This window comes from Bombina bombina, chromosome 11 (genome assembly GCF_027579735.1).
Source record: "Bombina bombina isolate aBomBom1 chromosome 11, aBomBom1.pri, whole genome shotgun sequence".
Taxonomy (NCBI): domain Eukaryota; kingdom Metazoa; phylum Chordata; class Amphibia; order Anura; family Bombinatoridae; genus Bombina; species Bombina bombina.
Genome location: NC_069509.1, coordinates 150,305,761 through 150,330,149, shown reverse-complemented (window position 1 = coordinate 150,330,149; position 24,389 = coordinate 150,305,761). Strand labels below are relative to the sequence as shown.

The 24,389-nt window shown below is 33.7% G+C and overlaps 1 protein-coding gene across 1 annotated transcript in view; it reads right to left on the bottom strand.

Moving 5' to 3' along the window:
- Window positions 1-1,473: 1,473 nt before the first annotated feature.
- Window positions 1,474-24,389, bottom strand: part of LOC128641718 (putative nuclease HARBI1) — a 37,737-nt gene continuing 14,821 nt past the window's right edge. The window contains exons 2-3 of the mRNA XM_053694244.1: window positions 2,900-3,465; window positions 1,474-1,847 (exon numbers count right to left, since the gene is read on the bottom strand). Of these exons, the coding sequence (XP_053550219.1) occupies window positions 1,474-1,847; window positions 2,900-3,465 (940 nt within the window). The remainder of the gene's footprint in view (window positions 1,848-2,899; window positions 3,466-24,389) is intronic.

Sequence of the window (24,389 nt, the reverse complement as noted above, 5' to 3'; positions counted from 1 at the left end):
AGTGCTGTTTACTGGTGGGTACCATGATTACCAACTGCTTGGAGATATTTGGCTGGAAAGGAACACAGTCTACAAGCTCTATAAAATACTCAGGGAAGCAAAGGTACCACAAGATCTTGAAACGTCTTATAAAAGGGGTTTTAAGAAACTTTAATGATTTTATAGATGGCAAGATCTTAGTGGCAGTTAGCAGGGATTTTTTAGCCAAGGTACATAAACACAACGTTTGGAGCAAAATGTGTAAGAATTCATTACTTATTGTTTCAATGTATAAATAAAGAATAATTATTCATAATTAATTATGTAAATTCACCAACTATCATAAAAATAATCAATCATATATTTCTTTATATGTGTCAAGAAAATATCTAGAGGATTTTTCAACAAACATGTGTCATTCTATTGAATTTTATAGCACCATTTACATCCATACTCTATGTCAGCAAACACAGCAAGGCATGAAGCGGGTAAGCGAAGTGTACATATAATCAATTATTAAAAAGACAGGATCATCATTAAAAGACATTTTGCCAATATTCACTGAATTATAAGTAGAATAAGTAGAGTGATTTCATACATGATGTCCTCTATTTTTTATCTATAAAAAATGTTCAAACGGCAAACTCATCATCTCCCTTTTCTACTCTGTACTGTTATTTAACCTCAGGGAGATTAACACAGTGAATGGTTAGCAAATTGACCATCACCATGTTTAGAATTTATGAGCAAACAGGGTGCAGACCTTTCATGTCTCACTTGGGTAAAAAGACCAACTTTACTACTAGCTTATTTAACATACAGTGAGTCTACTGCAGCTAAGCATGCTGGGTAGTAAATGCAAATGAGGCTCAGCTTATATGACTACCTAATATCAAAGATTATATTTTTTTATGTTAAACACTAGACATATCCCCAGACAAAACAAAAGTGTTTTGAACAAATCATTCAATGGCATCAAGTCATTTACTGTTGCATAATCTTGACAAACTTAAAAGATATTTATGAACCAATTATTTTGTATGGGAAATTTCTTCATAGCAGCAAAAGAGCATCCTAAACTAAAAAAAATAAAGTACTAGCTAGTGCTACTGCTACAAACCAGCAGCACAAAAAGAGTCAGGATTCTCCAAGAGCAAAATTGAACATACCTGTTGGCTGACACAGCAATCAATCAACTGACAAGAAATTTGCTCGATATAAATAGAAGAAAAAACAATATAGGCAAATAAACTTTTTAAATTTATAACAGGATCTAATCTGAACATATTTATTTTTAGATTACACATCACTCTCATAATCCAAATTTGGAAAAAAAATGTGTAGAACTTTTTTCATTTTCGAATTCGTGATTTTCATGCTTGAACTTCATCTGAAATGTTTTCAAGTTAACCTGTGTATATAAGAAGAGATTGTTTACAAATATTCTTAACAAAAATTATTGCATCAATACATAAATAAAATTTAATTTTGATTTTATTCACCAACGAAATGACTTTCTATCAATTGGTTACGTGCATGTGTACCCCCTTCGACTACATCTTGAGAAACAGATTCCACACCATCTTCCTCATGTATTATTTTTTCTAGTTCCTCTATGTGTGATTGTCGTAAAGTGATGTTATGCAACATGCAACAGACCAACACCATAACAGCCACTTTCTCAGGAACGTATTGAAGGGTGCCTCCGGATTCATCTAAACAACGAAAACGGTTTTTGAGCATTCCAAATGTCCTTTCAATCACACTATGAGTGGTTTTGTGGGCCTCATTGTACCGCATTTCTGATCTTGTTCGTGGAATATTTACAGGAGTAAGTAGCCAGTTCTGACAGGAATATCCTGCATCTCCTTTTGAAAAATAAAGAGTTATACAAATTGCAATGTCTTAATATATAATTAATATATTTAAAAAAACATTTCTATTTTTTTAATTGTATATATATATATTTAAATTTATTGAAATATATATATATATATATATATATTTACAAGAAAGATCAGCACTCACCAATGTAACAACCACTCGAATGCACATGCCTGATCTATCGTGATGAATTATTGCATGTGAGATGCCTGATCTATCGTGATGAATTATTGCATGTGAACAAGGCTCCAGTGGGAGCTGAAACGTTATGCTTTGTATTAAAGGAAGGTGTGTTGCTTAAATCTCGTGTGCTGGCTTTTGTGGCGTGGGACTACAGGGATCAACACCAGGTCTTGTCTCTATGCTTCTACTTTTGTCTATATATATATATATATATACAATACATATACAGTATATATATATATATATATATATATATACACACAAGATACAAAAGACAGCACTCTCTGGTCTTGAATGTAGCAGTGGTTTTTGTTTGCAGTGACATTTCGGGGAAAGCTTCCCCTTCCTCAGACCCTAGGGTCTGAGGAAGGGGAAGCTTTCCCCGAAATGTCACTGCAAACAAAAACCACTGCTACATTCAAGACCAGAGAGTGCTGTCTTTTGTATCCTGTAATATTACCTATATTCTAGCACCCTGGCATTTGTGACAGTCTGTGAGAGTGCACTTGTTCCAGCATCTTATATATATGTATATAGATAAATACAAGCAGGTATGGCACTCAAAATCCAGTGACCGTGGTGCTGCAGCAAATAGAACATATAAACAAAGAAAAGCAGGGAATCTACTGCATTTTAAAATCCGGTAATTTTATACGCTTCTAACCATTAAAAAATATTATGATTTAATAACGCACAGTAGATGGGTTTCTTTTTCATTTTCATAATCATACCTAGTAGCCATCCTTCTGGCATTTGGCCTTCCTCAAATTTATTATACAGGGCAGACTGTTTGAGAATATATGAATCAAACATGATCCTGGAAATCCTGAATGGACACTCATAATTTTCAAACCAGCATCACAAACCATCTGGATGTTCAAAGAATGAAAAAACTTCCTGTTGCGATACATTTCTTCTTTTAGATGTGGTGGCCTTACTCTGACATGAGTACAATCAATTGCACCTAACATATTTGGGATTCCAGCAAGTCTAAAAAAATTAAGCTTTACAGAATGCCATTCTTCAGAGGTATTTGGTAAAAAGACATAACATTTGAAAACAGACAAAAGAGCATCAATCACTGTAGTTAGGTGGTGTGAAAAAGAAGGTTGGCTCATGCCAACAACTATACTAGTAACAGATTGAAAGGAACCAGTTGCTAGAAAATTTAAAACAGCCAACAGCTTCAACATTCTGGGCAGAGCATGTGTCCGAGAAGTAATGGGTTCCAGTTGACCAGATATTTGATTGTATAGCCTTTCAATTGATTCTCTACTCAATCTGAAACGCCTTATGATGTCAATGTCAGAAAGTGCCTCAAGTCCTGATCTGGGACGAAAAAACCTTGGAATCCTTCTGCGCCTTCTTTGAAGCATAGCGATCTGTTGAACAGCTTGATCATCTATTCTTCGTACCATTCTATGCATATAAATAATATAAAACATTGAAATAATAATTTCCATAACTGATTAATATATGTGTTGTAAATGGTGCTTGAAGATATATTTTGCGACAACAGAATATGCATGTAGAAAAGCTCATACGTGACGAAATATGATGCCCGGATAGAATGGTTGACAGGATGATAAATTGAATAATAAGCGTATATTACATCGTTTACAGTATAAAAATAATTGTATGGATCTTCGAACATATCTCGGCGTTCGAGCTGCGGACATATTCCCGGATTTAGAAATATATCATTTTTTAAATCCGATTATGGTTTGATAAATTTGGAAGTGAATTTAGATGCGGATAATATTGAGAATACAGTGTTGAATGCTTGATAAATTTCCCCCAAATACTGAATAGTTTAATTTGAACTTCTGAAAACTTTCGTGCCTACAAAAAATCATTTCCCACCTTTAGAGTGATGGCAAATTTGCCCCTTTAAGGGCATATATTAAAATAGCGCTCCACTTGTAATCTAGCTCAAAATGTTTGTAGTTCTGCATGTGTAAATGGTGGGTGTATATCTAAATAAACTGTATTTCCATCTGTGTTTACGGTAGAGGAAAGATTTATCACTGCTATTAATTCCCAGATCCATTAAGATACTAGCAATGCCCCTCTTAAATATATTAATTGTATAGGTCTACAGTGATTGAAGTTTGTGCTTTAAGGTTATAAGGTTGCTATTGCATTTCTGATTATAGCTGTTTATTGCTACTGATCTGTTTAATGAATTACCCCTTTGTGACCAAAACAATAAGAACAATGTATTTGTAATTCATTCTTTATTCCTATGCTCAATTTTTTTTTAAAAATTGATGCTAGTTTCCAATTTATTTGATTGACAACTACAAAGTAATCAGATTTCTGAATGACCCCTGGCTTTCAAAGATGCCATTAAAGGCAGTTTTAGACAGGATAAAAATGAGAGAAGAAATATATCTTGCAGTATTCAAATACTCACTATGGATATATATATTTTAGGTTACAAAACATAATATTTTTCATAACAATTTATGTTTCAATAGACCAATATATTTTAATTTTTTTACAATATATTAATTATAACTATGAAATAAGTTAAATAATAAAAATGTCATTTTGAAAATAATTATAATTAATAATTAAAATAATAATGCACAAATAAATATACACTGTAGAATTAAATATAAAGATTACAGAAATATACATTAAAGTGTATAAAAGTTGGTTTTCAAAAGACTTGCAGAAGAGATCAAATTTATAAAACCTGTCTTTTAAGAGATGTGAATATAAAATTGTTGAATTTTTATATAATATATTAATATTTTAAAGCATGTTGCTAGTTTATTAATTTGCTGCTTGATATTAATAAACATACTTGTAACAAACTTTAAAAAAATAATAATCACATTTTAATTAAATAATTTGATAGTAATTGGTACCATTAACAATTATATAGTCTAATATAATTGTAAACAAATCAGTAAAAAAATGAAAATATTATTTGTGAGATTGCTGTAAATCAAGAAATGTTTTCCATGACTTCCTCACCAATATGCTAACAACTTGGCATGCGTTATATCAAGACATTAATCAATACATACGTTTAATTCTCTTGTGTTTTGTCAAATAAATTGTAATAAGCTACACTTAATTAAATAGATTTATTGAGAAATTAAGCCCAACAAGGCACATTTATTTTATATTCTACTTTGTAAATGAGGGTGATGCATATGCAAACCTTAGAGATATGTTGATACAGTTGTCCACCACTGATATAAATTTAATTTGGTTGCTTGTTTTTCATTTGACTCTTGTATTTCCATGATACAATTATTTTCAGTTCACATTATTTTTTGCCCTAATTAATTCTTTGTACCCTGATTAATGTATTAGTGGTTAATGAAAGGACATTTTTTAAAAATGTGTTCATAACTTAAAGGGACAATAAAGTCAAACGTAAACTTACATGGAATGGATAGAGCAATATATTACAAACAACTTTCAAGTTTATTTTATTATCATTTTTTCTTAGTTCTGTTTGTATCCTTTGTTAAAGAGTAATCCTAGGTCACCTAAGGAGCGTGAAATTGTCTTCAGCTCTCAGGGCAGCAGCGTTTGCAACAATGTTTATAGCAATCTTATACAAAGTTGCAAGCACCCATGCTAAAATTACATTCAGTTTCCTTAGATCCTAGCTAGATTTACTCTTCTACAATTGGATACAAAGATAAAAAATCAAATATAATAATGGAATTAAATTGGAAAGTTATCATAGTTTAGTAAAATAATGAATGTTAAATTATAAATTTACTCTCCCTTTTCAGCTGGAAGCATAAAAGGTTAATAAAGTACTTATTGTAGTATTTTCTTTGCAAATACATAAGTCTACAAGTGATCAAGCCCAAAAACAAGAAATTCAGAAAATGAACTATCCAATGATTTGTTGATGATAAAATACATAACATAATCTATTAAATCACCAAGGAAATTATTTTTGTTCAAGATTTGACAGCAAAGCACCAAGCTGGCTGAACATATGATTGGTTGTGTTTAACACTAGATTAAGATACTCTAAATTAAAATCTTATTTTCATACTTTATGATAATCTAAGGGGGCTTACTACACAATTTATATAATTTAAATTAAATAATTCTACAATTATTGTGTAGAATGTGTGTGTCTTGTGAATCCCAGTATCAATCAAAACAAAAAAATAAGAGCAGCATAAAGTAAATAAAATCTAGGGGGCCGAAGATCTATAGGTCTCTGGGTTGGCGAGATTATTTAAGAAATTATCGAAAGCCACATTTTACCCTAAAAACAGGGTGTCTCGCTAAGGGGCATATACTGCATTTTCATATAGGGAGGAGATAGATACATTACAAAAGTGCACAGTAAAAATCGAAATTTAGAAATCATACTAAATGAATAATTGAACCATTCACACATAAATACTCAGGAAAATTGTATTGTAAATGTTCATCAAAAATTAAAAGAAATTTACTCACCACAAATCGTATTTGATCAAAAACGTAAAATTTGTATGTAAATTATGCAGAAATAAATTGTATTAAATGTGCACAGGGTAAATTGTAATTAAAGTACACTGGATGTGAAAAAAAACCCACAAAGAAATTCATATAAGTACAAAATACAAAGCGTAATTGTTGTTTTATCGTACCATGTGACAGCCATCAGCCAATCACAAATGCATACAGTACCATGTGACAGCCAGCTGCCATTCACAAATGCATACACACTTATTCTTGCACATGCTCAGTAGGAGCTGGTGACTCAAAAAGTTTAAATATAAAAAGACTGTGCACATTTAGTTAATGGAAGTAAATTGGAAAGTTGTTTAAAATGACTGCTCTATCTGAATAATGAAAGTTTAATTTTGATTGAGTGTCCCTTTAAGAATACAAGTATTTATTTTGGCGCTTATTATGATTTGAGATGCTACCCAAATTAGCAATTCCCAGTTTAAGAAATTGCCAAAGTGGAAGAGGTGGGGCAAATAGAAGCTTGAGAATTCATCTCATTCAGAATGCCAGCTGTTCTGTGTAGAAGGAGGATAAAATTAGACAATATTTCTAAAACTGGAAACCAAAGCCAAATACGTTACACTTCACTAATAATTTAAACAGACAAAAAATCCCAGATGATTAGACAGAATATTACTAAATGTGCTTAAAATGTTATGTTCTTGCCTTTAAACAATTTTGATAAATGCTCAGAAATTTCAGGTCCATTATAGAAAATAGCAAAGCCATTCAATCCTTAGTGCTCTCTCCCAGGTATTAATAGTAGACTCACAAACTGAATAATCTTGGCTGCAAAACTATAACAAAATGAGCAGTCTAAATATTTCACATTTTCCTTTAAATTTTTGCAATCTATCTATCATCTATCTATCTATCTAGCTATCTATCATCTATATTTTTATCTATCTATCTATCTATCTATCTATCTATCTATCTATCTATCTATCTATCTATCTATCTTTCTATCTATCTATCTATCTATCTATCTATCTATCTATCTATCTATCTATCTATCTATATATCTATCTATTATCTATCATCTATCTTTCATCTATCTATCTACCTATCTACCATCTACCTATCTACCATCTATCTATCTATCTATCTATCTATCTATCTATCTATAATCTATATTTTTATCTATCTATCTATCATCTATCTATCATCTATCTATCTACCTATCTACCATCTATCTATCTCTATCGACCATCTCCAGGGATTGTTGGTATCCCATGTCTAATCTATATAGCATCTATCTATCTATCTATCTATCTATCTATCATTTATCTATCTATCTATCTATCTACCTATCTACCATCTATCTATCTCTATCTACCATCTCCAGGGATTGTTGGTATCCCATGTCTAATCTATATAGCTTCTATCTATCTATCTATCTATCTATCTATCTATCTATCTATCATCTATCTATTATCTATCTATCATCTATCTATCATCTATCTACCATCTATCTCTATCTACCATCTCCAGGGATTGTTGGTATCCCATGTCTAATCTATATAGCTTCTATCTATCTATCTATCTATCTATCTATCTATCTATCTATCTATCTATCTATCTATATAAAATATCAGCAACTGGATTGCTAGTACATCAAAAGATATGAGTTTAGCAGTGATAACCATTAATGGAAAAAAAGTAACATCGCAAAAAATGCATCTAATGCAGTTCATTTTAATTAACTCTTGCATCCCTCTTTCAGATCTTGCTTGCCTATACAAATCTATATGAAAAGGAAATAAATAAACTGTTTATTTTCCAATCCCAATGCAGTGCTGCTGCATACTTCTGCTTGTGCAAATTATAGGCAGCTCATCTGGCTATCAGACCATGTATGCAGGGGGTAAAGTGGTAGTTTTTCATTTATTTTATTTATATTATTTTTGTTAGTTAGATATCTTTGTCAATTAAATTCAATACTATATCAATTCAGAACAGTTCTTTTTTAATATTCTTTATCTGATATTTTTTAACTATTTAAAGGGATAGAAATGTCAAAATTTAAATGTGTATGGGTGCATTTAATTTTAAATACGTACATATCCTGTGAGGGACTGTGCACTAGTATTCAAACAGCACACCTTCTCAGCAAGTCAGCAGTAGCTTGTATGACACAAATTATGCCTTCACAGAAGCAATACACAGCATCTTAAACTCTCTGAGCATGAAAACTGGTGCACAGGCCCTCACAGGATATGTGCGTTAGCCACAGAAAAATTATAATACATTTTACCAGAAACATTTTTGCTAGTGGAAGTATATTGCAAAAATGCTTCTATTTCACATTGAAACGCACCCATGCACTTTTTTTTTTTTTTACTTTATTATCCCTTTAATTTTGAAAAAATAGAAAAATGCAAGAACATAAACTGAGAGTAGCAGTGGGTTGTACAGTTTATGAAGACTTTTAATGATGATTCATATGATATAGACCATAGCCAACATTATAGAGAAGAAAAAATATAAATGTAAAACAATAATATTAAAAAAGTAAGAGGGGAAAGATGAAAATAGGGCTAAATCTTCTATTTAAAGGGACACTCAAGTCAAAATTAAACTTTCATGATTCATATAGAACATGCAATTTTAAACAGCTCTCCAATTAACTTCCATTAACAAAATGTGCTCAGTCTTTTTATATTTACACTTCTTGGGTCACCAGCTCCTACTGAGCATGTGCAAGAATTCACAGAATATACTTATGTGCATTTGTGATTGGCTGATGGTTGTCACATGATACAGGGGGAGTAGATATAGACATAACGTTGAAAAATGTTTTTAAAAATATCTACTGTTCATTTGAAGTTCAGACTAATTGCTATTGTATTGTCTTTTTAGCATGCATTCATTGATAGTGCAAATCTACTGTACAGTATTTCTGGTCCTTTTTTTTCTTCATTTTTCCATTAACATTCTATTTAAAGATGTTTAACTGTGTGATATTATATTTATTTAGTAAAATGTTACTATTATTTAAAAATGTGTGAATGTTTCTTTTTGTAAGATTGTACATTGTGTCAACTTAATATTCAGCACAAATCATTTGAATGCTGACATTTTTTTCCAATGAATCAAAACCAAACAACAGAAACAAAAATGTTATCTTAATTGTAGAAAGTGATATCAGATGGATTATAGTAAATGTCATGTCTATGCAGATTTGTATAATTGGGACAATAGGGATTTACCAATCTGGAAGCAATAAGCTTTCCTTATAATAGGGGCATGAAACCTTGTCTGTGGACAATTATTGTATGACAGAATGTGGCTCCTTCTGGAACTGTCATTTTGTGCATATGAATCACCCAATAAATTTAAAAACATGTTGATAGCCAATTAAAAATAGCAGCACAAGTCAGATGTGCATTCTGTGTTCTAAACATATGCTTAATATATTGTCTTGTATATCTCCAGACTCATTATCAACACTTATGTCAAGTTATTTAAACAAGTATAAAACTAAGCAATTTTAACACTTAAAGGGACATGAAACCCATTTTTTTTAATTTAATTATTTACATAATAAATTCAATTTTAAACAACATTTCACTTTACTTCTATTATCTAATTTGGTTTGTTAAATGCACTACTGGGAGCTAGCTGTTAATTGGTGGCTGCACATAAATTCCCCTTGTTATTAACTCACCAGGTGGGTTCAGTTAGTCTTCAGTAGTGCATTATTGTTCCTTCCACAAAGGATACCAAGATAATAAAGTACATTTGAAACGTGTTTAAAATTTTGAGTTTCAAGTCCATTTAAGGGAGGATTAAAAAAAGATAAAAATTTAAGTGTTTCAGCAGTACAGTTAATATGTTTTCATATGAATTTTTAAATGTATATTTACAGGTAAAATAGAGATATATAAATGTTTTTTGTCTGGGTTTTTGTTCAGAACAAAACTTAAAATAAATTTGAACCACAATACACATCGACTCACTATCTCAATACAGTATCCTATAATACAAAACAACTGACCTAAGGTTTCAAAATTTTATGTAATGGTGAGATTCTATCAGCTATCACTAGTTAAAGTAAACAACTATGAATGCATTTAACCCCTGATGCTGATAATAATTTAATATACTGTAAGTGAATAATTTATACATATATGGTGTATATATATATATATATATATATATATATATATATATATATATATATATATATATATAAGAGGGAGACAAAGAGAGAGAGAGAGAGAGAGAGAGAGAGAGAGACAGAGAGAGAGAGTTAGATAATGAAAAGAAAAAAATTAAAGGGACACTGAACCCAAACTTTTTCTTTCGTGATTCAGATAGAGCATGCCATTTTAAGCAACTTTCTAATTTACTCCTTTTATCAAATTTTCTTCTTTCTCTTGGTATCTTTATTTGAAAAGCAAGAATGGAAGTTTAGATGCCGGCCCATTTTTGGTAAACAACCAAGGTTTTTCTTACAGATTGGGGGATTAATTCACCCACCAATAAACAGGTGCTGTCCAGTGTCTGAACCAAAAATTGACTGGCTCCTTAGCTTAGATGCCGTCTTTTTCAAATAAAGATAGCAAGAGAACAAAGAAAAATTGATAATAGAAGTAAATTAGAAAGTTGCTAAAAATTGCATGCTCTATATGAATCACAAAAGAAAAAAATCTGTGTTCAGTGTCCCTTTAACATAATTGTATACTTTTAAAAACAATGAGAAGTTTATGATATGTGTTTTCTATGACAGTCTGGGAAATTCTAATGCTATTTCTGTTCCTTTTTAATGTTTTATGAGCACTCTGACATTATTTGTTTAAGACAAATGTTATTTTTCTCTACATTAAATGTAACATTTTATTTAAACAAAACATATTTCAAATAACATTTATAGCATTTGCAAGTTAATTTTCGTAGACGTCAATGAATGTCAATGAGAATTTACATTTGAAGTGCTGTTTTTATGTTTTTATTTTTTAAATTAAATATCATATCTGATATAGAGAAATATAACATTTGTTCAATTAAAAAAATATATGTACATTTGTTCTATAAAAATTTGAATCATAGAAAAATGTCAAGAAGAATATTTGTTGAAATGTGAAACAGACATTCCTCTGCTTTGTGTTTTTCTTATTAAATTGTCACTTTTGCTGAGGTTCATAAAAAAAATAGGTTTTTGTATATATGGTTTCTTGGATTTAAATGAACTAGTCACTGTTTATAAAGCTCAGTAAAAAAATAAGTGATTGTTTCATTTAATACTAAACAAAATTCAGCCGTAATTTCCCTTCCCCTTTATAGTTTCTTGTAAACTTGAATTCTATTATTAAAGAAACAAACCACAATACTTGAATGTGATTAATGGATTAATATATGAAATGAAGGTATGTGAGAATGTGTGTTTGTTAAAATAATGAATGTTGATGACATTTGTTCATTGTAAACCAATGCTGAATTTTTTGATGCAAAAAAAGGTAACATTGGTATGTTTGATTATTAAGATGTTGATTCTCATAGACTTCAATGTAATTAGATTGAAATTAATATTCAAATGTGACATTTAAATTTTAACATTCACTCAATGGAAACACTTGAAGGTCAACATTTTGACATTTTTCCATCCCTAATAGAGTAATGTAACTTGTTGTATGTAATTAACAAATATTTTGCTATTAAACTATATTACAATGTTGATCTAGTTTATAAGTCATCAATTGATCAACTGTATAAGAAACATCAATGTGGCATTTCCTGTGTATATTATTCTGCAATAATAGGATCTTCATTAAAGTAATTGTTAGAATTAGCAATTGCTCATAGATAATGATTATGAAATTAAATAATTACAAGATCTGTCAAATAGCCTAATGTCAGGCTGATATTTAGTGATCGGGCTACTGGTGGTTACAAGGTAATTTTATAGGAAAAATTAATTATAACTTGGGGATATGGTGACTTATATACAATTATAAAAGCCCTTTTAACATGCTTCTTATTGTGAGGCCCATTATAGTGTTTTTAATTTGTTTTAAATAAAACTTAAATTTTATTTATTCAAGCCCTGTAACACATAATATGTAGAAATGAAGTTGACACTGCGCTGTTCTGTCTAACCATATACAGCTTTAGTCATATAAAGGGCTTTTTTTTGTATGAAAGGTTGAATTTTAATTTTATGTTGTGTTGATTAACTTTTATAATTTTTAGAGTTTAAGCTAATCAAGGAGTTTGATTTTATGAATAATGTATGAATACAATCACGTGATACTTTTATAACATTTATTACACTGTTGTTCGGCAGATAGTTTATATTATATATTAAAGGAAGAGTCTAGTCAAAATTAAATGTTCATGATTCAGAAAGAGCATGCAATTTTAAGCAGCTTAAAAAAAAAATATTTCACACTAAAGTTTTAAGGGCTCAGATTTGAGATCTCGGGTGTTAGAAAAAAAAAGGCAGGCAATGGGCTTTAACATATAGATACATACATATACATGTCTTGAGTTGTGTATATATATATATATATAATGTAGAGAAAATAACTCATTGTGTAAACCATTCACAAATCTACACAAGTCAGAAGACTTGCTTTTCCCCACAGAAACTCTCCGATTACACTGTTTCCAATGCAGCAAGGGATTCTGGGTAAGACATGCAAATCAAATGAGGTTCACAATGACTCACCTTTTTACTTTTAGCCTGCTTTTTAAGGCAGACTTCCCTTTACGCCATAGCATCATCGCATTACACAGCTTTTACGCTTAGCTAGGGTTAGTACAGTGATTCAGACCAATCCCAGGACAGCTGTTTCGTGGTTATTGCGCACATCAGCTGGGAGTAGGTTGAATCACTGCTTGGAAAAGTTCATTTCTGGGGGAAATACAACAACAATTAAAATTATGGGGAGGCGAAAAGTGAGTTTAAAATCCTCCACTAAATACAAAATGTAGAGAAAATAACTCATTGTGTAAACCATTTACAAATCTAGACAAGTCAGAAGACTTGCTTTTCCCACAGAAACTCTCCGATTACACTGTTTCCAATGCAGAAAGGGATTATGGGTAAGACATGCAAATGAGGTTCACAATGACTCACCTTTTTACTTTTAGCCTGCTTTTTAAAGCAGACTTCCCTTTACGCCATAGCATCGCCGCATTACACAGATTTTACGCTTAGCTAGGGTTAGTACAGTGATTCAGACCAATCCCAGGAAAGCTTTTTTGTGGTTATTGCCACTCATCATAATATATTTGTCTATTTGTGTGTAGATTTGTATTTATGTATTTATATATGTTTATATGTATTTACAGACAAGTATACACATATAAACACATAAATACATATGTGCACATATATATATATGAATATATATATATATGAAATATATATATATATATATATATATATATATATATATATATATATATATATATATATATATATATATTGGAGCCATTTGCAGTTAAGTAGATGAAAATATGTAAAATCATATTTATACATTATTCAGATTTAATAAAGGTTTTAACTATATATTTACAGTAAATATTTCACATTGTTCTTCACATAGGGGAATATGTTCTAAGCATTTCTAAATAGATATTCCTATACATATACAATATATATAATATAATATATATATATATATATATATATACCTATATATAATCAGGTATGTATATAGGTATAGACATATACTGTACCAAAATACCATCAGATATTTGTAGAAATATTTATGTAAGAATAAAAAAGAATATATTCTTCTATGTGAAGAAAGTTGAAATGTGAAATTTTCAAATTTTCATGTTAGGTCAGCGCACATGAGATAATGAGATCTGGTTTGCGCCAGAGTGGGGTGTTTTTTTTTCTCCATTGACTTCTATGATGGGGACACATCAATGTGCAGGCAATATTTTAAGTTCAGCTTTTCTTTTACTTTTAACTCCTAATATGAGCACAACCCGATGCGTGCAAAAAGCTCAGTTCTAGCGCAATTAACCCTCAAGCTGGAGTGTTAATTAGTGCTCCACTTGTAATCTGGCCCTTTATCATGAATTACATTTTTTGAGCTTAATGTTCATTAAAGATAAGATTCATATAAACTTATTATTCTACTGATGGGTCTCATTGTTGGGGCGTCAATGCATTTCCCTTTTGAATAGAATCATTTTTTGCAGTACACATGTTTAAGCAGAAATGCTTCTAGTAAAAGCTTTCACTGTTTCAGTGTGAGATATTTTTATTTTTTTATTTTTATTTTTTTTATAAATAAATCTTTTATTGAGATTCTTGAGAAAGAGAAAGAACAGTACAATATATATAAGTACATAAGCAATACAACAGATATAATCATATTTCACGTTGTTACTCTGTACATCCGTCTGCGCATCAGCTAGTCTAAACGCTAAAGATCTGCTATATAATGATGTAACATCTAACATGAGAATCTCTAATTTTTAGTTAAAGCTCTTGACAACACAAGATATATAATAAACCAATGGTTACTGTGACGGTTGCGTAACAACCACCTGATATAGGAAAACGCTAGCTTTGTCACTAGTATAACCATAACAATGTGATATCATATAACAGAAGTACGAGTAATAACATTCAAGTTTGTATGCAGCACATTAAAATGTATCATAACCTTCAGGACTGCACAGGTTTGGTTCCCTAGCACCATTGGTAGATCAATCTCATAGAGGGAGAAAAAAAAAGAAGGGGGGGAAGAAAGAGGAGAGGAGAGAAGGGAGGAAGAAAGAAGAATGATTCTCTCTTCCATCTAGTGTGATCATCTATTAAGGAGAGTTTGACGAGTCTGTTTTGACTTATAGTAGTCCCGTGGTTTATTCATCTATATCATCTAAAAGGGGTAAATTTCCATTTCTCTAATGTAGTCTATAATGGCTATGACTTTGGGGAAGGTAGGGGGTGTCGGCTGTTTCCAGTCTCTCGCCACAGCTAATTTTATGGTCATGAGTAGATAGAGTGCCAAAGCTCTGTCCATTTCCCGAAGCTGAGACATGCCATGGTGCAGAAGGCCTAAAGCCGGTTCCATTGGTAGATCAATATGTAGGGTCTGTAGAGTGTTAAAGATCCTTCTCCATAATCCCTTTATTTTAGGGCACTCCCACCAAATATGTGCTGGTGTACCTAGGTTACCACATCCTCTCCAGCAAAGCGGTGAGGTTTTATAGTACTTATGTAACGTGGTGGGAACTAAGTGCCATCGTACTGTGAGCTTATAGTAGAGCTCCCAAAGGGTAGCGCAATGTAAGTATGTTTTGGCTATCACCAGCTCTCTGTGCCATTCAGAAATATTTGTCGTTATGTGAAGCTCCTTCTCCCATGTTAGATACTGACTAAACTTGACAGTCGTTACGGGGATGATTAATACATGATAATGAAAAGAAAGTGATCCCTTAAGCGGTTTCCCCAAGTCCCATCTAGATTCCCACGAAGTTCTCGGTCTAGCAATGTTTTTCCCCATTCCTCAAAATGTCAGTACACTTATGACACAGATATATTCGAAGCATAGTGAATCGGGGAGGCCTAGTTGGTCTCTAGCTGTTGTGAAGTCAATTAGTTTATTACACTAGGAAATGCAAGCCCTCCCAAGTGGATAGGTTTTTGCATAATTATACCATTAGTTTGCTGTCTCAGAGTCGAGAGTATGCTTGGAGGAACATTCACATGGAGTACCTCCATTTTGGTAGTATTGAGTTTGTACATACTATATGTACCATAAGCATGGATAGTATCAAAGACAGCAGCCATGGAGGACACAGGTGAAGTTAAAAGAAGAGTGACGTTGTCTGCAAACAACGCAATTTTATGCTTGGAGCATCCAAATTGCATGCCAAAAATCTCCTCATTTATCCGAATGGCCTGAGCAAGGAGCTCTATCGCCAGGGTGAAAAGGAGGGGTGACAGAGGACAACCCTGCTTCATGCCATTAGCAATAGTAAAGGAGTCCGAGCAAAATCCCACTCCGCATACTCTAGCTGTCGATCCAGAATATAAGGCCTGGACTACCGAAAGGTAATGCTGAGGAATATGGAATGTCTTGAGAACCTCCCAAAAAAAGTCCCACCTGACCCTGTCAAATGCTTTTTCTGCATCTAATAACAGGGCCAGGAAAGGGGTACTTCGTTTCTCGGCTTCAGATAGGATCGCCCAAATTCTTCGGGTATTGTCAGGTCCCTCTCTCCCCGGAACAAACCAAACCTGGTCTTTATGTATGATTGAAGGGATAATTGCAGCTAATCTATTTGCCAGAATTTTCGAGTATAATTTGCTATCTGAGTTAATCAGCGAGATGGGCCTATCAGTGTATCTAAATATGCATCATATACCAGCATTGTAAATACTATATCTGCTCTCAAAGCTGGCAATGACTTGTTTTAACTAAACAGAGTCATCACCCACACCATACAAGACTCCATCAGCTCTATAAGCAGACACACTGATCAGAATGCTGGTGCATGAAGCATATTTAGCTATATTTCAGTGTACATGTAAAATAAAAGGTCTAATGGATAGGGATATAAAAATCTAAATTTAAATGTACATAGAAGCCTTTCTGCAATATACTTCTGTTAGCAAAAATGCTTCTATTAAAAGTTATTACTGTTGTTCAGCTGCATATGCACAAATGCCACATGCACAGTATTCAAACTCAGAGAGCGATGGTGTTCATTGTGCCCTTGAAGACTTCATTTGTGTCATAGAAGCAAATGTTGACTCTCTGAGAAGGTGTGGTGTTTTAATACTGGTGGACGAGCCCTCACAGCATATGTGCGTATGCCACTGAAAAAAAGTAATAACTTTTACAAGGGAGCATTTTTGCTAGTGGAGGTATAATGCAAAAATACTTTTACATTTTTATTGTGTTTTTGAAAAGCCGATATCCTTGGTAGTGGAACTATAGCGAGAAGTTAACGGTTGCAAGATAAATCCATTGATTTCCATGTAGCTAAACTACGGAATTCGTAAAGAATTCTACTGCCCCTAGTGGCAGGTACAAATATATTTATTCAGCAATTTCCGGTGTTGCAAAGTTACTCTCTATCCATTTGATTTGACTATATGTCCTGTTTTTAATAACCAAAATAAAGGTTATGTTTTATTTACGCTAGCGCTCTATGTTCTCTTTTTTGTAGTGCAAAGTTACTCTTTTCAGCAAAATATTAGTTTCACCTACAAGTTTTTTTGTTTTCTTTTAAATCTACGCCATTCCGATTCTAATTTGTATTGATATATTAGAATAACTATGGTCATTTGTACGTGCAGAATTATATGTATAGGAATTGTAGTGGTGTGTAAGATTCTAAGCATTAAAATACTGTCTGTGTAATGTGAAAGGAAGCAAGGGGTTAAACCAGGGGCAGAACTACCATGGGTGCAGCATTCGCAACTGGACCAGGCCCGACGGGAGGTCCCCCAGGGGGGGCCAGCTTCAGCAAAGAAAAAAAAATGCAACTTTTTTTTTTCAATAACTAGTTCCTTCATGAATTGAATGATGATCCCTGATTCCTGACTGTGGTTCGCACATCGGTGCCTCCTCCGCTCCTGACTGACTGCACGTGTAATCAGTCAGTGAGAGATTAGCATACTCAGTATTAGGGGGATCCAGACAGCAGAGAGGAGGTGCACATTAGCAGTGGAAGGAGGACTACAGATAAAGGTGTGCAGTATAGAGGAGACAGTTATGGAAAGGAGGAGTGTGGCAGAGGAGAGTCTGCAGGCTAATGCGCAGGCACTTGCGGCAACAGGGAGCCTTGGTTTTGTCCGGGATTTCCAATTCTGCAGCAGAGAAGCTGAGCTTGTGCCACTGCCTCTGAGAGCAAGCGGTGTCCAAGAGGGGATTTAAAGCAAGCACGGCTGGGATCAGTTGTCAAAAACTGCCTCAGACTCCCACAAGCTCATCTCCCGTATGTTTCCAAGTAAGATCTGCACAGAGTTACATGTAAATGTTGCCATCTGCTGCAGAAGGGTTATGTACATTTATTTACAATGCTGCAAATATACGAGAAGGGGTAGATGGATGCTCCTCTATTTAAAGGGACAGTCAAGTCAAAAAATGTTTTTCATGATTTAAATAGGGCATGCAATTTTAAACAACTTCCCAATTTACTTTTATCACCAATTTTGCTTTGTTCTCTTGGTATTCTTAGTTGAAAGCTAAACCTAGGAGGTTCATATGCTAATTTCTTAGACCTTGAAGACTGCCTCTAATCTGAATACATTTTGACCACTAGAGGGCATTAGTTCACATGTTTCATATAGATAACATTGAGCTCATGCACGTAAAGTGATCTAGGAGTGAGTACTGATTGGCTAAACTGCATGTCTGTCAAAAGAACTGAAATAAGGGGGCAGTCAGCAGAGGCTTAGATACAAGATAATTACAGAGGTAAAACATGTATTAATATAACTGTGTTGGATATGCAAAACTGGGGAATGGGTAATAAAGGGATTATCTTTCTTTTTAAACAACAAAAATGCTGGTGTTGACTGTCCCTTTAAATTATATCTTGCATTATAATTGAAAGGTTTTCTTTTTTTCATTAAAGAAAAAAAATATGTTTTTAAGGTGCCCTTTAAAATGTATTGGATATTGAGTAATACCTATAACATGCATATGTATCAAATTCACATTTTGAGGGGGGTGCTTCTTAGATTCTTGCACCTGGGCCCTGTGGTTTCTAGTTACGCCTCTGGGTTAAACAAACGCTGCTTCTCATACTCCCAAATTTAAGCATTTGTAAATGTATAGCCTCAAGCAGGACATAACAGCCATAAAACGTGTCTCCCATTGTGTTATTTCTTCTGCAAATTGAAAAGGTGGTTTCTATCTAGAAGAGAAATCATAAATAAATGCATTTCTAAACTCAGCATCTTTGAGATAACAATCTCCCTTAAATCATATGATAAATACGTCTGAATGATTTATTTTTTTTGTCCGACTAGCTGTGCTTTAAGGAAGATATGTACAAGATTACCTCAGCCTCACTAATATAGGCAGTATCATCCTTTCGGGCAAAATATAATATTCAGTAAATTATTTGACATTGCAGAGTAAATTTAAAGGCATAGAATCATATGAAATAGATATAAGTATATTTTTGTAAACACAGACCTCCCAACTGTCCGTATTTAAGAGGGACAGTCATTAATTCTGAGCTCCGTCCTACTATCCCTCTGAGACAGTCATATGTCCCTATTTGCAGAATTTCCCTTATCTCCACCCACAGAACACTCCAACACACCCACAAACTGACCAGACACACCCACTGACCAAGTAAGCCCACCCTCAATGCTGCTCACTAACCTTACCTCCCAACACAGCTCCACCCACAAAAATGGTGACGCCGCCTATCAACCTCCTGAGTCCCTGATACCCAGCCGCAAAGGTTGGGAGGTATGTTTTTTTCTTAATGCAGCAAATGTTCAGTTTCAATGCAATTCAAGGTAAAACACGCTGTTCAAACATATGTACGGTACAGCTGACGGAACATGCATACTTGAGGGACATCTGTGGAATTTTCACAGGTGTATTTTTTGTTGCAAGAAACAATACAACTTTTTTTCTAGTCCGTATTTTTAAGGATAGCTATTTAAAAATACATTGTGTCCTCCACGCAACTACGTTCTTTAGCTCAAGTCAAATGTTCTCCAACTGTTTTCTGGAAAAATCTGTTTAAAACAATAAGAAAAGTGTTGGAAAAAGTGACCAGTGGAGGACTTTGCTTCTGAGCAGTATGGTTAGCAATAGGTTAACACTTTCCTGCCGTTAGGACGTTTCATGCCATCCTAACTGTGCTGGGCTTTAGTGCCATTAGGACGGCATGGAGAGTCCTAGCTGTGTGGCTGTACTGAAGCCATAACGGCTTCCTAACTGGAGGTTATGCTTAGCATCATAGGCATCCCCCCCCCCGGACTTGATCCCATCATTGAAATCACACAATCGCGTAAACGATCGTGTGATTTCAATTTGTTTACATCAGAACTTAGTTCCTTCCGATGTAGACAGTTTATTCCAGGTGAGAAAGGGTTAATGGTGTTTATTATTATTATTTTTTACTTTTTTAATTGGGAGTAGGTTGAAACTAGAGAATGGTTCAATCCATTATGAAAGGAGGAATATGTGTGTCTCCACATAACATATCATAGAATATTAATGATAACCCTTTGAACCCTAATTCAATGATTCAACTCTTCCAGTACAATATATGTCTGCTTGCACACATTGTCCTCCTAAACAAGGAATAGTATAGAGTAAAACACATACACCCACCATCTGCTAATTGTTTATCTTTATTTGGTCACTCTTTTTCAGTTTGCTGATTGGCTGTAACAGAAATAAACTATTTCAGGCACTGATTCCTTCCAGCTGTGTTTGACACTTTAGGGCACATGTACTGTTCTAGAATATGTGTCCATATAGGTCACACATTTTTTTTATAACATTTCATTTTTAATTGCCAGAAAAATACACATATATTTTGACCTTTATGGGAGCATATTGTGCACCCAATCATAACTTCTTTTTCAATCTTGCTGTTTTACTCAGTTTTATTCGCTCATTTTCCATCTAAGATTTGGGAATAAATGTTGTTGCTAACAAGGTTGTCATAAAGCTTCTGGAAGATGACACTGATGGGATATCACCATTATCAACACTTGATTTGTTTTTGATGAAGATTTAATTGTTTAAGTATGCCCTCTGCTCACTGCTAACTTATTTTACCCATCAACGTTTCCCTTTACTTTCTTTATTAGAGATCTCATAATTCGCAGGAACTGCCCTTTTTATAAGTTAAGGTCGGCATGAAAAAAAACCACATCTGATCCGGTGATGTTTAGATAATCGGCCCAATAAGTGGAGTTCTTTATGTAGTTCTGTGTTAATTTATTAATAAAATTAGTTTACTTAAAGGGACACTGTACCCAAAAATTTTCTTTCTTGATTCAGATTGAGCATGAAATTTTAAGCAACTTTCTAATTTACTCCTATTATCAAATTTTCTTCTTTATCTTGGTATCTTTATTTGAAATGCAAGAATGTAAGTTTAGATGCCGGCCCATTTTTGGTGAACAACCTGGGTTGTCCTTGCTGATTGGTGGATAAATTCATCCACCAATAAAAAAGTGCTGTCCATAGTACTGAAACCAAAAAAAAGCTTAGATGCCTTCTTTTTCAAATAATGATAGCAAGAGAACGAAGAAAAATTGATAATAGGAGTAAATTAGAAAGTTGCTTAAAATTGCATGCTCTTTCTGAATTACAAAAGAAATTTTTTGGGTACAGTGTCCCTTTAAGCTGTTAAGAAGTACTAAAAAGTGTTTGGATTTCACTAGAGCTCAACACACTTAAAGGGACATTATACACTAACATTTTCTTTGCATAAATGTTCTGCAGATGATCCATTTATAAAGCCCATCTGAGAGTGTTTTTGTAAAAAATTATAGTTGTGCTTATTTTTGAATAACGTGCTGATTTTCAGACTCCTAACCAAGCCCCAAAGTTTTAGATGTTTACTGATGTATCGGTGAAGGATGAATAAGGGAGCGCTAACAAAGTTATTCCATAATACCCCTGACTTATAAAAAATGTCTGAGTGTAATTGAGAGTGTTCTATACAATGAACGAAATTCAACTAGGTGGAACTCAAATAGTGAAAATCAAAAACATAATTTATTGGTATAAACACATAGATAAAACAGGAAACATAAAATTATAAAAAACAAAAAGAAAAAGTAGTGGATATGGCCATTCCGAAGTTCCTTTACAGATATGAAATAACTGTGCACAGATAAAAATTAACTTTTAACTTTAAAAACCATAGCGTGTCAGGCACAATAAATGAGTTCAGATGTGAGGTATAGTATCCAATGATATAACAATGATATGACAATCAAAATGTAGCGGCCACATCAAAATGTAACAGTCAAAATGTAACAATCAAAATGTTGCAAGCAAAGTGTGGTATCCAACATGTATAACATGAGATAAAGTATACAAGACAAGGTAGAATAGAAAATAAATAAATAAATAAATTAATTACGGTGATGCTAATAATTATAGTCCAATGTCCTAGTAGAGCATATAGTCTCTGAATGAGAAACTGGCAGGGTGGATGCTTTATTTGTCAGATGGTAAGAAAGTGTGTTTTTGTCCGTTACTCACTTTTACCGTACTCGTAGGTGTTTCTCTCTTAAGTTGCACCAAACGTGGGTGCGTTCTGTGTGTTTTGATTTTCATTATTTGAGTTCCACTTAATTGAATTTCATTCATTGTATAGAACACTCTCAATTATACTTAGACATTTTTTATAAGTCAGGGGTATTTTGGAATAGCTTTGTTAGTGCTCCATTATTCATATACTAGAACAAGGGTAGATTTTCCATTTTTTGGCGCAGTTCTTATTTCACTCTCAGTGTATACTGATGTATACAGACTTCAGACTGCTTCTGTTTGTATAATGGATCTTTTCATATGCAGGGGAGGGGGGAGTTTTGCTATTAGCCCCTTTCAGTGGGTGTCCCAGGCTAATGTTATCAACAGTGCTAAACTGGGAGTTTCTAAGTAAGTAGTAGTGTATATTACATGCAGTTAAATGAAAATTGGTGTATACTGTCCCTTTAACTCACTATTTAAAGTTTATGGTGCAGTAAAAAAAGTTTTGGCCACATTAAAATACTTTGATTAAAATAATTAGCCTTCCCCTTTAACACCAGTTTGTGTGTTATTATGTGTGTGAGGTTGTGCAAAAGATAATGCACCCTGTGCTTATGATTGCGTTCCACTTATAATTAGGGTTGCCACCTTTAGTGTACAGAATACACACTATGTATAATAGCACATAAAGAGAAACGCATACCTAGATATTTACATTCTCACACACTCTTTATTTCACGCACGCTCACACTCACACACACTATTGCACACTAGCACACACTTATACACACATACAGGCCCATTTATCAAGCTCCGTACGGAGCTTGAAGGGCCGTGTTTCTGGCGAGTCTTCAGACTCGCCAGAAACACAACTTATGAAGCAGCGGTCTAAAGACCGCTGCTCCATAACCCTGTCCGCCTGCTCTGAACAGGCGGACAGGAATCGCCGGACATCAACCCGATCGAATACGATCGGGTTGATTGACAGCTCCCTGCTGGCGGCCGATTGGCCGCGAGTCAGCAGGGGGCGGCGTTGCACCAGCAGCTCTTGTGAGCTGCTGGTGCAATGTTAAATGCGGAGAGCGTATTGCTCTCCGCATTTAGCGAGGTCTTGCGGACCTGATCCGCAGTGTCGGATCAGGTCCGCAAGCCCTTTGATAAATGGGCCTGATACTCTCTTACACACACACACACACTCTTTCTTTCTCCGTCACACACACAAAGACACTCACACACATACACACACACAAAGACAATAATGCTCTCTCACACACTCTCTCACTCACGCTCACACTCTCATACATACTCGCCCTCACACACACACACACACACACACACTAGCACACACTTATACACACATAATATCTCTCTCTCACACACACAAAGATAATAATGCTGTCTCACATATACACACTCTCACCCACACTTCTTCACACACACACTCACCCTCACACACACTCTAGCACACTATCACACACCTACACACACATAATATCTCTCTCTCAGACACATACACAAAGACAGTCACACACACAAAGACAATAATAATCTCTCACACACACACTCTCACACACTAGTACACACACTCTCACACACACACACAAATACACTCACAGCTTCACACACAAAGACACTGACATATACAAAAACACACACTCACACACACAGACACACTCCCACACTCAGACACAAAGA